Source organism: Thunnus maccoyii, chromosome 15 (assembly GCF_910596095.1).
Source record: "Thunnus maccoyii chromosome 15, fThuMac1.1, whole genome shotgun sequence".
Lineage (NCBI taxonomy): Eukaryota > Metazoa > Chordata > Actinopteri > Scombriformes > Scombridae > Thunnus > Thunnus maccoyii.
In genome coordinates, this window is record NC_056547.1 from 13,788,774 (window position 1) to 13,802,449 (window position 13,676).

The 13,676-nt window shown below is 37.2% G+C and overlaps 2 protein-coding genes across 2 annotated transcripts; one reads left to right on the top strand and one right to left on the bottom strand.

Annotated features, from left to right (window-relative positions):
- Positions 1 to 71: 71 nt before the first annotated feature.
- stk3 (serine/threonine kinase 3 (STE20 homolog, yeast)) lies at positions 72 to 8,876 on the bottom strand. Its single transcript, XM_042435672.1, has 11 exons — positions 8,641 to 8,876; positions 7,282 to 7,362; positions 6,678 to 6,806; positions 6,336 to 6,450; positions 5,289 to 5,453; positions 4,834 to 5,001; positions 4,582 to 4,719; positions 4,258 to 4,383; positions 3,972 to 4,173; positions 3,153 to 3,346; positions 72 to 2,970 (listed from the first exon to the last, which is right to left on the bottom strand). The coding sequence occupies exons 1-11, from the start codon at positions 8,661 to 8,663 to the stop codon at positions 2,812 to 2,814; spliced, it is 1,500 nt and encodes a 499-aa protein (XP_042291606.1). The 5' UTR covers positions 8,664 to 8,876; the 3' UTR covers positions 72 to 2,811.
- Positions 8,877 to 10,666: 1,790 nt separating this feature from the next.
- On the top strand, positions 10,667 to 13,222 carry polr2k (RNA polymerase II, I and III subunit K). The gene is made up of 4 exons (XM_042435673.1): positions 10,667 to 10,777; positions 10,969 to 11,037; positions 12,580 to 12,672; positions 12,973 to 13,222. Exons 2-4 carry the CDS (start codon positions 10,977 to 10,979, stop codon positions 12,993 to 12,995), a joined length of 177 nt encoding a protein of 58 aa, XP_042291607.1. The 5' UTR covers positions 10,667 to 10,777; positions 10,969 to 10,976; the 3' UTR covers positions 12,996 to 13,222.
- Positions 13,223 to 13,676: the final 454 nt, after the last annotated feature.

The window sequence follows — 13,676 nt, forward strand, 5'->3', positions numbered from 1 at the left end:
ACTGAAATAGAGTTCAATCTAGAGGTTCAAATGTCCAGTTATGAAGTCAAAGATAAGATAAAAGGCTGCAGTTATGGTTAACTAGAAGTAACTTTTATTATTTCTTGCACCTTTTCCAAAACTTTATAAAGTTTCACAAACAAAAAGATAATAAATTAAGTGGTTCAAACATAAATGCTTACATTCCACTCTACACCCTCAAGTAGCAGAAATAACAGTGGAAATAAATGAAATCATATAAGCTATATATCAAAAAAAGTGATTTTTAGATTTCAGATAACTATACATAATATGGCAGAATTTCAACAATGTCATATTTCAAACAGAGCAGATAAGTTTTCGTTAAAAGCTGCAAACATGCATAGTCTAAAAACACACAGAACTCAAGCCACATATAGTTGACAAAGGGCAAAAATATTAACAGCCATGTCAGCTTCTATATTTAAACCAGTGTCACAAAAAGAAAAATACATATTTTAATAAATAATAAAAGTGTGAATGCTTGTATGTAAGTTGCCGATGCACTGCAGACTTCAGCACAAAGCGAAAAAAAAAAATCATCAAAGAGTGAGTGACAGTCAATTCATAGTAAGTGTGGTAATGATTCCTCGTTCAGAAAAAACAAAAACAAAAAACAAACATTTTGAAGAACAAACAGACATGATCATTCATGAGAAAGTACTGATTGAAATTTGGATCAAAGTTTTTAAAAAGTCAGCCTCGTTTTGGCCACATTGTCCATCAGATAAGACATTTAGATAGTGTAACAGATCGATATAAGGTTACTATATCATTAAAATTAATATGCAGCGTGTCAAGACTGCATATTAACATTCATATGGAACAGCAACCTGCAGACATACATGTGTTTTAGTATAAGGACAGTCTGAATTCATTCAAAGGGTCGTTATTAGCACATGTGAAAAAAAATCAAAAAAACATCAACACAAAGTAAATTCCAGCCCTGACAGTTTGATTCCTTCGTCATCATCTCGTTAGTGTGGGTTTCCAAACCGTCACCGCTGCTCAAAAGCCTCACTAACCTTCACTCACACAGAGGAGAAGTGATTTCACAACACGCAGTTGATCTCGGACCCGGACAGTTTCTCGCCTAAGTACAGTTTTTAACTCACAAATATGCACGAAACGCACGACATCTTCCATCCTTCATTAATAACATCACATCTCGTAACCGCAACATTCTCTCTCACTCATAACTGCTGAAGCGAAACCTGCAAGGAAACCTGAAAAAAAAAATTTCTTAATGCAAATAAAAAAAAGTCTGAAATTCAGACGTTAGACGTGTGGCTGATGCAGCGGCTGTCTGATATCAGTCACTTGAGTGTATCGTCTCAACCTGATGCTTTTCTCCTGAAGTGGACAACAGCTGTACAACAGTTAACTTGACAACTCGTTGCTTTCTTCTCTTAGCCCTGAACCGTTATCTTCCACATCCGCTGTTTTATGTAAAGGATGTCTCCACATCTGGATGAAATGTTTTATAAAGTCATACTCAGATCTATCAATCAAAGTGTGGAACAATCAGAGAAAACAAGATTATTAGAACGATAAAACAGACGTACAGGATTTTTAAAGACTCCTGAGAGATAAAAATAAGTCATACAGGTGTTATGGAATGATTTTGCTTGTCTGGAAATCATAGAAGTTTTAAAATTTGTTCTTATTTTGGAATGAATATGGATTTAAACTTTGTTTTTAACTCGAGTAAAGACTCTGCTTTTAAATTAAGTAAGAGCAGTGGATACGTCTGTGCTCAGAAAGGGATGTAGAACTGGGACAGATGTGTTATGAGGCATATATAAATGTTGCCCTCGATGTTCAAAGTAGCCCAGAACATCAGAATTAAAGAGGAAAAAGATTAAATAAATGATAACAAAAGATGAACGAAATAAGTTCAGAACTTTCTGGTCCACAAACGATTGAAAACATGCAACATTTCTTTCTTCACCATCTGACTGATTTCCGTTCATTCTGCTTTCCGCCGTCCACTTCCGACTCATCTCCAGGTGAGGCTCGGAAAACTTGGTTGTTTTTCTTTATGACATTGCTTTTTTTTTTTTTTCCTTTTTGAAAACCAGCTTTCAAATATTTTAAGGCATTCTCAACTTAATCAACATCATCTTGATTGTCTTTGGTCATGGACAAACCTCCACAGCTTTTTGTCGCAGGTATTTCCAAACTAGGCTCTATATTATTTTATTTACAGTGAAAGTAAAAAGTTTGAGGGAAAAAAAAAAGAAAAGAAAAAAAAAAAAGACCACTGGTTATCGACCGCACTGCTTTATAGCCTCACTGCTACCAGAGGATGGGTGACATATTGGCCTGGATGTCGTAGAAGAGATCCTTCTTTATGCTTTGATGGTGGTTGTCTGCGCAACATGAAAGGTAAATTTATTGAGAAAGGGGGAAATTAATTTTGTGACTTCCAGATGTGTAATCGTCAAGGCTTGGTTCCTGCATCATCATTCATTAAAAACAACTTCACAGTAAGGAACAAATGTGAGATATGGACGAACAGCATCCAGACAAAGTATAGAACAATCCAGATGTGTGTATGAGTTGAATCCAGGGGCCAAAATGGACGTCACCCAGGCAACAAACCAAACCAACTTTCCTCCTCTGCTGACTGACTGTTCCTCCAGTCAGCAGTCAGTCCAGACCAGCAGTGGGCTTCCAACAAGAGCAACGAGGTCATTTTTAGTTCTTCTGAGTCAAGTGGACATAAGTTTTGTAGTCATGGTGGCTTTGGGAAACCCAGACCGAGAAGGTGAAGGCGACAGGGAGGAGCACTCAGAAGTTCTGTTGCCGTCGCTTCTTGGCATCCATGGCGTCCAGGATTGGCTGCCTCTTGGCGGTGTAGCGCTGCCTGAGCTCCTCAATCTCCCGCTCCATCATGGGGTCCAAGGCACTCAGGCGCATCTGCAGCTCCTCAAAGTCCAGGTTTTTCAACTAGATGGCAACAAACAAATACAGACACAGACAAACAATGGAAAATGGATGAGTCATATTTAGTGTCTTGTGGTTAACCCTGATGGAAATGTTTGTTTGGCAATTTTTAGCACTGAATCATCGCAGTTCAACAATTTCTATTATAAAAAAAGCCCCCATTACTCAGGGAAGATGTTACTCACAAAGTCAAAATCTCCGTCCTGAGGCACCTTCCAGTTGTCGGGGAAAACGTTCTTGGACTGGATGTGGTAGCCCGGTTGCTCCTGCGGCTGGTTGTGGTTGTAGTTCTCCTGCTGCTGGGCTGCCTTGTTAGAGTCCTGCTTGTCAAAGTAGTCCATGAAGGACGGACGTATGGGCTGCTGGGGGGTGGCATGTCCTGTGGATGAGGAAGAAGGTCTTTTAACTACTCATGAAGGACATACTGATTACAAAGTTTTATTTCATACATTGGTTTGATGTTAAGCGACGCAAAAAATCCAAAATAAGTTCTTGACATCATTTAAGTAGTAGTCATTTAAAAGAACAAATTATTTTCAGTATCAATTAATCTGCTGATTATTTTTCCGATTAAGTGTGTTCATGATCATAGTGAAAAATGCTTCTAAGAGCCCATGGTGACGTCTTCAAATGTCATATTTTGTCCAAAACCCAAAGATATCAAGTTATCAAGTTTACTATCATATATGACACATAAAAGTTAAAAATTATCATATTTGAGAAGCTGCAACCAACAAATTTTTTGGCATTTTCCTTTAAAAAAAAAAAAAAAAAATCAGTAAAAGAATTATTCGATTATCAAAATAATTGCCGATTAATTTTCTGTCAATCAACTAATCGATAAGTCGACTGATCGTTGCAGCTATTTTGGAGACAATCACCTTGTCAAGGATGTTTAATGTTGATCATCACTTATAAACTCTTTTGAATATATTTAAGTGTCAACATTTTACTTCCGATCCCGTCTCTCCGCTGAGTTAAATTAACATCATGTGTGCACTCACTTCTCATGGATCCCTGATCTTCCTCCTCCTCTTCATCGTCACTGTTGATGACCATGGTGCCCAGGTCTGACTCCAGCATGGTGCTGCCGTGTTCGATCATCGTCTGTGCCCCGTCGCTCATGGTGCTGGTAGCCCGCATGGTCCCCGCGCCCTCTGAGCCTGATTTCACCATAGTGTGAGAGTCCACCTCCGTCTCCTCCTCCTGGACGAAACAAGATAATCATAAAGCCTTCACACGTATAGCGATCTGGTGGTTGCTTTTACTAGAACTGAGGAGCATACGTACAGAGTTGTCATCCTCCTCCTCCAGCTCTCTCTGCTGCTCCTGCTGCCTCTTGGCTTTCATCTCCATGGCCTCGGTTATCAGGTCTCTCAGGATTGTGACCGGCTTGGCCTGACTGATGAATGGATGCTGACAACCGCAAGAACGAAAACAAACAAAAAAAAGTTTAATTTATTCTCTTTTACATGTTGTTGACAAAAATGGAGCATTCATATTATTATTACTTTGTTTCTACATCAGCATGTCTTTAAAGCGAGCACAACTACGCTTGTATGTTCTGCTGTTATATGTTTATATCCGTGTGTGTTTATCTGTCTTTCCTCCAACCTGTAGGAGCTGTGTGGCGGTCGCTCTCTGCTCTGGATTCTTGACCAAACACTTCTTGACAAAGTCTGTGAAGTCGTCTGACCAAAGCTCCGGCTTCCTGAATGTTGGAGGAGGGTTGGTGGGGATCATGAAGATTGCCTGTAGGATCACAGAAAGGACAAAAGAAGGGGGAGGAGGGGGGGGGGGGACGTGAGTGGTAGGTTCCTCAAATCCAAACTTTGTTGAAAGTTCTTTAACAAACTTTACACTCACTCTCATGGGATGGATGTCAGCGTAGGGAGGCTTGCCCTCTGCCATCTCTATGGACGTAATGCCCAGAGACCAGATGTCGGCCACACAGTTGTAGCCGATCTCCTGGATCACCTCTGGAGCCATCCAGAAAGGAGTACCGATCACAGTGTTTCTCTTTGCCATGGTGTCCTTGAGAGAAAATATATGATGTTAAATTGGATCAGATGGATTCACAAAATCAATAAATGGTTATACAATAATAATAATAATAATAATAGTTATATTCCAAGTGTAAATTTGATGACGTTCACAAGTATCTGCTGTTGCTACTAAAAACCCTCATCTAATCCTTTAGTGCATGATTGAAACAATCTAAATATATTTAGTAGTAAAAGTAGACAAATAATGAAGTCAATTATCGGTTTTGTTGTTATAAATCCTCACCACCTCATTATTATAAACATCAGCAACGTTACCGTTAGTTGTCCAGCAACTCCAAAGTCAGCTAGTTTGGCGTGTCCCTCTGTGTTGAGGAGGATGTTTCCTGCCTTGATGTCCCGATGGATCTTCCTCATGAAGTGAAGATATTCAAGACCCTTCAGTGTCGACTTCAGGATGGTAGCGATCTCATCCTCCGTGAGCTGCGATGAGAAGGAAAAAGAAAGAAAGGGAATGAAATGAGATTCAAGCATTAATGAAAGAATAGTTATTCTTTAAGCAATGAGTCCAGGGCTGCAACTAAGAAGTATTTTTGTTCATCTGCAAATTATGTTCTCAATTAATTGTGTCTATAAAATGTTCAAAAACATTAATTTGGTGACGTCTTCAAATGTCTTGTTTTGTCCGATCAGTCAAAAATTCAAAAGATATTCAGTTTAATGTCATGAGTGACATAAAAAGCTTAAAATCCTCAAATTTGACAAGCTCCAATGAGAAAATATTCAGCATTTCTGCTTAAAAAAATGACCTCAAAACACTTAATCAATTATAAATATAGTTGCAGATTAATTTTCTGTCGATTGACTAATTGTTGCAGCTGTAAATGAGTCTTTTGAGTCAAGTCAAGAACATGGTCGACCAGGACGTTTCCCTCCTCGATTGAAACATATTATGCTTTGTGAATTATTACATTTGTTAAGTTAACATCTATAACTAAAGTCCTACTCAGTAATCTTTCTTTCTGTTGTGTATTGATGTGCATCTGCAAACAATCAATCAGTCAATGAGATGATAACATAGTTTATTAAATACCGTATAGAAGCAAAGATGGTCTTGAGGCTTTATTAAAATATTTCTATATCTATCTATGTATTTATATATGTTGGTTTTCACATGTCAGGACCTCAGTAAATAAGTGTTACTTTCAAAGAAAACTGCAGTATAATAGTAAGTATATCTGTGTAGAAATGTTTCATCTGGTCGGATTAAAATCCATCAAAGCAAACATGAACACTGATCATTTTCGAACCAGTAACCTTTCAGTACAGCCACACACAGAGCAGTGACTCTCGGTGAACACCCACCGTTTTGTTGCGCAGTCTGATGATGTCAGAGACCGAGCCGGCTCCGCAGTACTCCATGACGATCCACAGGTCTGTGTTCTTGAAGTAGCTGCCGTAGTACTTCACTACATAAGGACTAGAAGGAAACGCAAAAAGTCAAGTCTCATTTAGGACATAAATAGCAGAAGTGAGGAAACTCACGTAGATCAAAACAACAAAGAGCTGTGCGGGTAACTAATGATACCTTTGCTATGAAGTCAAAAAGATATCTTGTCAGTTATGGATGCAAATGGGAGACAACAAAGTCTTTAAAATCTAATTAAAGCCGTGAAAGCGGAGGTAAAAGCTGCGTTCTCGTCTAACCTGTCACACTGTTGCATGATGGAAATCTCCTTGATGATCTCCTGCAGATCTGACTCCACAGGAACCTGCTTGATGGCCACGACCTGGCCCGACTCTTTATGGATGGCCTTGAACACGCTGCCATAAGAACTAAACACATACACACAAGTTACAACACAATATGTCCTGAGTCAATTTAATAACAGACATTATTAACAAATTAATGCATTATACATAAACAAAAATGTAAAATTGCAGAAGTGCTGAATGTTGTGTTTGCTTTTAGAAAGAAGAAAGGAGAAGTTTGCAGTCAAGACAAGTAACCTAGTCAGTTGTGGAAATGAAGGTTAGTCATAATGGGGGAAAAAGAACTTTTTACAAGGGCTGAACGATTTTGAAAAAATATCTAATTGCAATTATTTTGACAATTGTGATATGATTTGCAATATTAATAATAATTTTTACATCATTATTCTCATTTTAATTGAAAAACATAGTAAAATGATTATGGTGTGATTTTTGCAGGGATCTGTACCAAACAAAGATGTCTGCAGGACATCTCCGCAGCACAACAATATTGTGATTTCATTCAAATCTCGATTAGTTGTTCAGCCCTACTTCTTACCCTTCACCGAGTTTCTCTAGAACATCAAACACTTCCTCTGGTTGTTTGGTCAAACTGTCCTCGCTCAGCTTTTTCAGCTTGCTGTAAAAAAAAAAAAAAAAAAAAATGGAGCAAATCAATTGTAACTTCAGTGTAACTAAAAACAAGTAGTGAAACCAAACTAAACCAGGGCACCACAGAAGCATCTGAAAACAAACTCAAAGTAGTTTCCAGCATCTTGCATTTGGTTACACATATAAAAGTTATGAATAATTTACTCAAAGACACAAAATCCAGTGTTCAAGATATATTTATAACCCAAATGATTGTGCATGTGTTCAATACAGCAAGGGATTGCATTATATAGTCTTCACAGATTTCATTATTGTTCATTATTTTGTGATGATATTTTGGGTAAATTTGACAAGGTTAAAAAAAATGAGTAATGTGGGTAAATGGCAAGCAGGTAGAAGCGTTAATTTTACTCAGAACAGCCAGATAAATCATTAAGTGTACGTCACATATGGTGTTACAGCAATTAGTCAATAAATAATTAATTGCCAACCATTTTGATCAAAGATTATTCATTTAAATCATTGAAGGAGCAACAGTGTCAAACTTTTGCTGGTTCCAGTTCCTACAATTTCAAGATTTACTGATTTTCTCAGTTAAATATTGCAAATTACATAAAAACTGAATTTCTTTTAGTTTGGGACTGTTGGTCTGTCAAAATGAGCAATTCTGGGTAATTATGATGGGCGATTTTTTAACATTTTCAGACATCTTAAAGACCAAAAAATTATTCTATTAATCTAAAAAACAACTAACAAAATTCATCTTTACTTACAGCCCTAATCTTACACCTTTCACCAAACCTACAGCCTTTATGACCAGTAAACCAACATTTACTGGTAGATGCTGCTCTTCATTGAAACCAGCTGCTGTTTAGTTGGCAAGACAACCAGTGTGTTACCATGACACCAAGACCAAATAACTGCACAGTTACCAAGGATACTGATTTGTCAAACAGCGGAGGTGAGAGATTGATTTAATTTACACATTTAATTTTGTATCACATGCTACAATAATAATGTAGCTCATAATGTCTCCACATTAACATGCACACAGACACATGTCAGGGAACTGTTAGAAGGTTAAACACGGTGTTTGTGATTTATATCCAAAGTTACCTCTAAAACCTTCAACAATTAACTTAACTTACTGTAGTTTAACGAACTAAAAAGTTTGAGAGGAGACCAGCAAAGCTAACTGAGGTTAGCAGCCTCAGCTAGCTGAACGACAGCTAGCTCCGACGTTAGCTCGTTTAGCTAATAGTCAGTTAACAGCTTACAGGCGCGTTTAACACAAACACACACAAACCTTTTGGGCGCAGACGGCTCCATGATTCACAGCGTCAACGAATAAAAACAGGAATAGACTAATTGTAGGTTGTGGCGGTTTTTTGTCCAGTAGTCACCATGTGAACATTGTCGACTGAGTCGTTGTTGTCAAAAACTAGTGGAGGGCCAGCTGAGTCTCCGTCAGATGATAGACAGTTTTTGGAGGTAACATTTCACCACAGCGCCCCCTGTCGGCTCGGAGCAACACAACATGAGTGAACCAGTGGGAACTTCTTATATATTCACATTATTATTAGTAGTAGTATTAATTGATTAAATTAATAATAAAATTAATGTACATGAGGTTCATTCTTTTTTTAGTTAACTCAGTCACTGTGCAATAACCCTGCAACCAGTGTTGTAGTCAAGTCACTAAATCTCGAGTCCGAGTTGAGTATTGAGTTCCCAGTATTCGAGTCTGAGTCCAAGTCCGAGTTACCAAAGAAGAGTCCGAGTCCAGTCCGAGTCTAGTACCCATTACCTGAGTCCGAGTTGAATCCCCATAACCTTAGTCCGAGTTGAGTCCCCTTTACCTGAGTCCGAGTCGAGTCCCCATTCCCTGAGTCCGAGTCGAGTCCCCTTTACCTGAGCCCGAGTTGAGTTCCCATTACCCTAATCCGAGTCCAAGTCGTCAAGATTGAGTCTGAGTCGAGTTCCAAGATGGGCTCCAGTGCTCCACTCTGGTGCAGTCAAAGAGCTGACATACAAAGGTACAAAGGACTACATTAAACAAAAATGACACAGCTGTCACCATTTTATATTAATATAGCTAATATCTTCTTAGGGCCTATTACAAAAAAACTAACAAAAACAAACAAACTGTCTTTATCAATTAACAAGTCTGAGTCCTCGTCTCCAACTTCTGAGTCTGAATGCAGCCAATGCTTGAGTCTAAGTCCAAGTCTAAGTCACAAGTCCTGAAAATCAGTCAGACTTGAGTACTACAACACTGCCTGTAACATTATGATACTCACTTTACCTACAGTGCTGATACCAATGTGGAGTTTTGTCAGAAAAGCACACTGTGGCAAGATGGATCAAGAATGTAATGGGTGAAGTTAAATTGATCGACATTAAACCATCCAAGTCGTCGAGTGTGTGTCAAAGACACAGATGGAAAAGTCTTGAAGATCTTGGTGTTGGGGGCTGGGATGGATATGTACCCAGTGGCATGTTGTTGATGGAGTCTCACACAGAGTTAATACAAGGAGATTTAAGAGCGTAAAGGGGTGACAGACGGCTATAGAATGAAGAGGTTTGATGAAATGAAAAGTAGGAGACTACATCTGTTATGCTTCACTTTGATTTGGAGTACCTGTCTGATTGAATGTTCTTGGACCACATGTTGTACCCTGTAAGGCAGCATGTTCCCAAACCTTTACAGTGCAAGAATTGTTGGAAGTTTGGTCATAGTTTGTTTGTATGTAGGAGTGATTTTACCACATGTGGTAAATGTTTGGGAGAAAGATTTTAAAGGAGACTGTGAGAAAGATCCAGAGTGTCTTCTTTGCAAAGGGAATCATGCAGCATGGGAGGATAATTGTCCAAAGTGAGTAAGGGAAGCAGAAACAATGAGGGTTAGATCTAAGAAGAGAATTAAGCATGAGGATATAGGTAAGAAATGTTATGATGTGAGACAAGATGCTAAGGAGGGCAAATCAGTCAGGAAGCATGCCGAGTTTTGCTTTTGTAAGGATCAGGTGAAGTTTTTTGGCCTTTTTTGGCAATGGTAATTAATTTTACTGCTGGAGTATAAAGAAAATCTGAGAAAACGTACATAATTTTAGATGCAGCAAGGAGATTTCTGGTTGTTGTGTGAGTTTCTACTGTTGAGAGAAGCTTTAAATTTCTGTCAAACACCTGAAAAATAGCAGAGAGGGAAATTGGTGGGATGGGGTTATTATTTTATTTTATTTTATTTAGTCAGTGGAGATTTTAAATTCAGTAGATGGCGGTATTGCGACATTTTGGACGCCAACCGCCACTACAAACCACGAGGAAGAAGAGGACCAATCAGAAGCCACGTTGCTGCGAGGTAGAAGAAGACTACGCGTGTGCGCAGGCAGTAGTGTGAGATGAAAAGAGAGGTAAACAGCTAACTGTTAGCGAGTAAAACGGTAAGATACCTTATTTAGTTGCTTTTCTTCCGTGTATTTCATGTTTACTGTGTTCATACTGTATTTTCTGACCTTTTTAAGACCAGTGTTGTTGACTCCGGCTAACTGTCGGCTGCATCCCGCTGTTTCTGTGTTAGCAGGTTGTAACGATACAGATGTGATGGTATTAACAGTTTTCTCTCATCATTTAGGGTCAAAAATGGATTCACAGAAAGATTTACAGCCACCCAAACAGCAGCCTATGATCTACATATGTGGAGGTACAACGCAAATATTACTCATGTGTGTTAATAGCTCGGCTACTACAGTTGATACTGTTGTTAACGATACTGCCAGACCTATTTTCTGCTCTGTTGCTGCTTATAGATAGATAGATAGATAGATAGATAGATAGATAGATAGACAACTAACTTTATTTATCCTAGGGAGAGGGAGATAGGTACAACAGTGAGGTAGGTAAAAGAAGAAACAAATATAGTTAAAGGCGTGTATATGTGTATATATATATATATATATATATATATATATATGTGTGTGTGTGTGTGTGTGTGTGTATATATATATATATATATATATATATATATATGTATGTGTACCCTATATATATATATATATATATATATATATAAAATAACTAAATTAACTAACTGAAATATAACAATATATAAACAATAGAATAGACATCTTCGATTAGTGCTAATATAACTACTTCTGTTTTAGTGTGTAGTAGAGCTACAACGATTAGTCGATTTGATCAGTTGCCAACTATTGTGATAATTGATAAATCGTTTGGACTCAGTTTTTAAGAAAAACAACAACAACCAAATTCTCTGGTTCCAGCTTCTTAAATGTGAATATTTACTGGATTCTTTAGTCCTTTATGACAGTAAACTGAATATCTTTGGATTGTGGACTGTTGGTCGGGACAAAATAAGACATTTGAGGACGTCACATAGGACTCTGGAAAACAGTGATCGACATTTTTCACCATTTTATGGACTAAACAACCAATCGATTAATTGATAATGAAAATAATTGTTAGTTGCAGCCCTAGTGCGTGGTACTTCTATAACTACTTATGGTTTTGGTGTTTTTCTTATCATTATCTAGGCTATAGTTCTAGTAGAACTGAACCATTTGTAGTTTTTGTACTTCACAAAAGTTCAAAATACTTTTTGAAAGCATTATTATTATATTTTTTCATAAAGTTTTAAAGTAATGAAATTTCTGTTGAACCTTTTCATGACAAATTGACTCACTTAAATCACCATAGAATATATGATTAGGGCTTCAACAATTATTTTTATTATCAATTAATTTGTTGATTATTGGATTAGTTGTTTGGTCTATAAAATGTCAGAAAATGGCGAAAAATATCGATCACTGTTTCCCAAAGCCCAACGTGACGCCCTCATATGTCATCTTCTTTCCACAACTTAAAGATATTCTGTTTACTGGGCAACCAATCGTATAATCAACTAATCGTTGCAGCTCTATATATGATACAGATCACACAGTTTATATAATCTATATCTGATCACCTATATGCCATTGCAATAGCTAGAGGACATTATTCCTAACTGTGCCTCCTAAGATCTTTGGCTTCTAAATAAGCAAAATGTAATATAAGATTTGGGGCCGTACTTTATTTTTTTTAAATATGCACTGTTAATTTAGTTTTGCTGTGTATCCATTATGCAAATAAAGTAACCAGCAGCGACTAACTAATACAAACAAAGCTTCAGCATGAACTGAATAATTACCATGTTATGTTGTAAACAGTTTTTCTGTAATATTTGCAGAGTGTCACACTGAAAATGAAATTAAGGCTCGTGATCCAATCCGATGCAGAGAGTGCGGTTACAGGATCATGTACAAGAAGAGAACAAAGAGATGTATCCTTTAAGTGTGTGTGTGAGAAAGAGAGATTTATGATTAATGGAAAACTTGTGCATGAAACTCATCTGTATTGATTGTATAAAGAAAGTAAGAATTCATTATTATAGTAGGTAACTATTTATTTCATGTACTGCTAAAATGATTGTCAGTAGTCAGTAAAAAAAAAACATTTGTTGTCTCCAGATTCTACAAATAGAGGATTTATTGATTTTTGTCTGTTATATATATAATTGAAAACGACATAAAATTATAATATCTTTGGGTTTGTTTCCTTTTCCTTGACTCATGGACTCCAGTGGTTGTTTTTGATGCCCGGTGAAGAAGAGGAGAGCTGCAGTTTTGATTGTTTTTGTTCTGTGCTATTTTTCTAGTTATGACCATGTAAATAAATAACCCAATCACCTCTGACCACCAGGCCTGGCAGCAGATTTATGAATTCTAGTTAAAACTCACAATTTTCATGTGGACACAAACAGAACTGTGTGTTTTTACTGAAGAGTGATGGATGAAAGTTTTGGTTTATTAAAAACATGATTTTTCACTGACCTTGACTGTTTTCAAAGGTTTTTCTTTCTTGATTCTGTAATTTATAAAAATCAGTTCACCCACATATTCACATACTCTCAATAGGTCAGTCAGTATTGTCTATGAATGATAACAGATGAATGCAGGAATATGTACATGAATTCTTGTATTGATTCCTCTATTTTTCTGGAATAATTAGTTTTTTTTTAAAATGGTGTATCATTGTTAGAGGGAAATGATGAATGATTCTAGTGACTCCTCGGAACAAATCAATGTCTAAATGTAACCCTCAACCAAAGACTTTTTTTTACTTAAAGTAATTAAAAAATCTACTATATTGAATATTATTCCTGAAAATATGAGTCATTTTGTGATGCAGAAAAGTGTTTTTTCTGCTTTCTTAACCTCTTAGTTATAAAATTGTAACCCTTCAGCTTTAACTAGCGACCCCTTGTGGGAGTTTCAGCACCTAGTT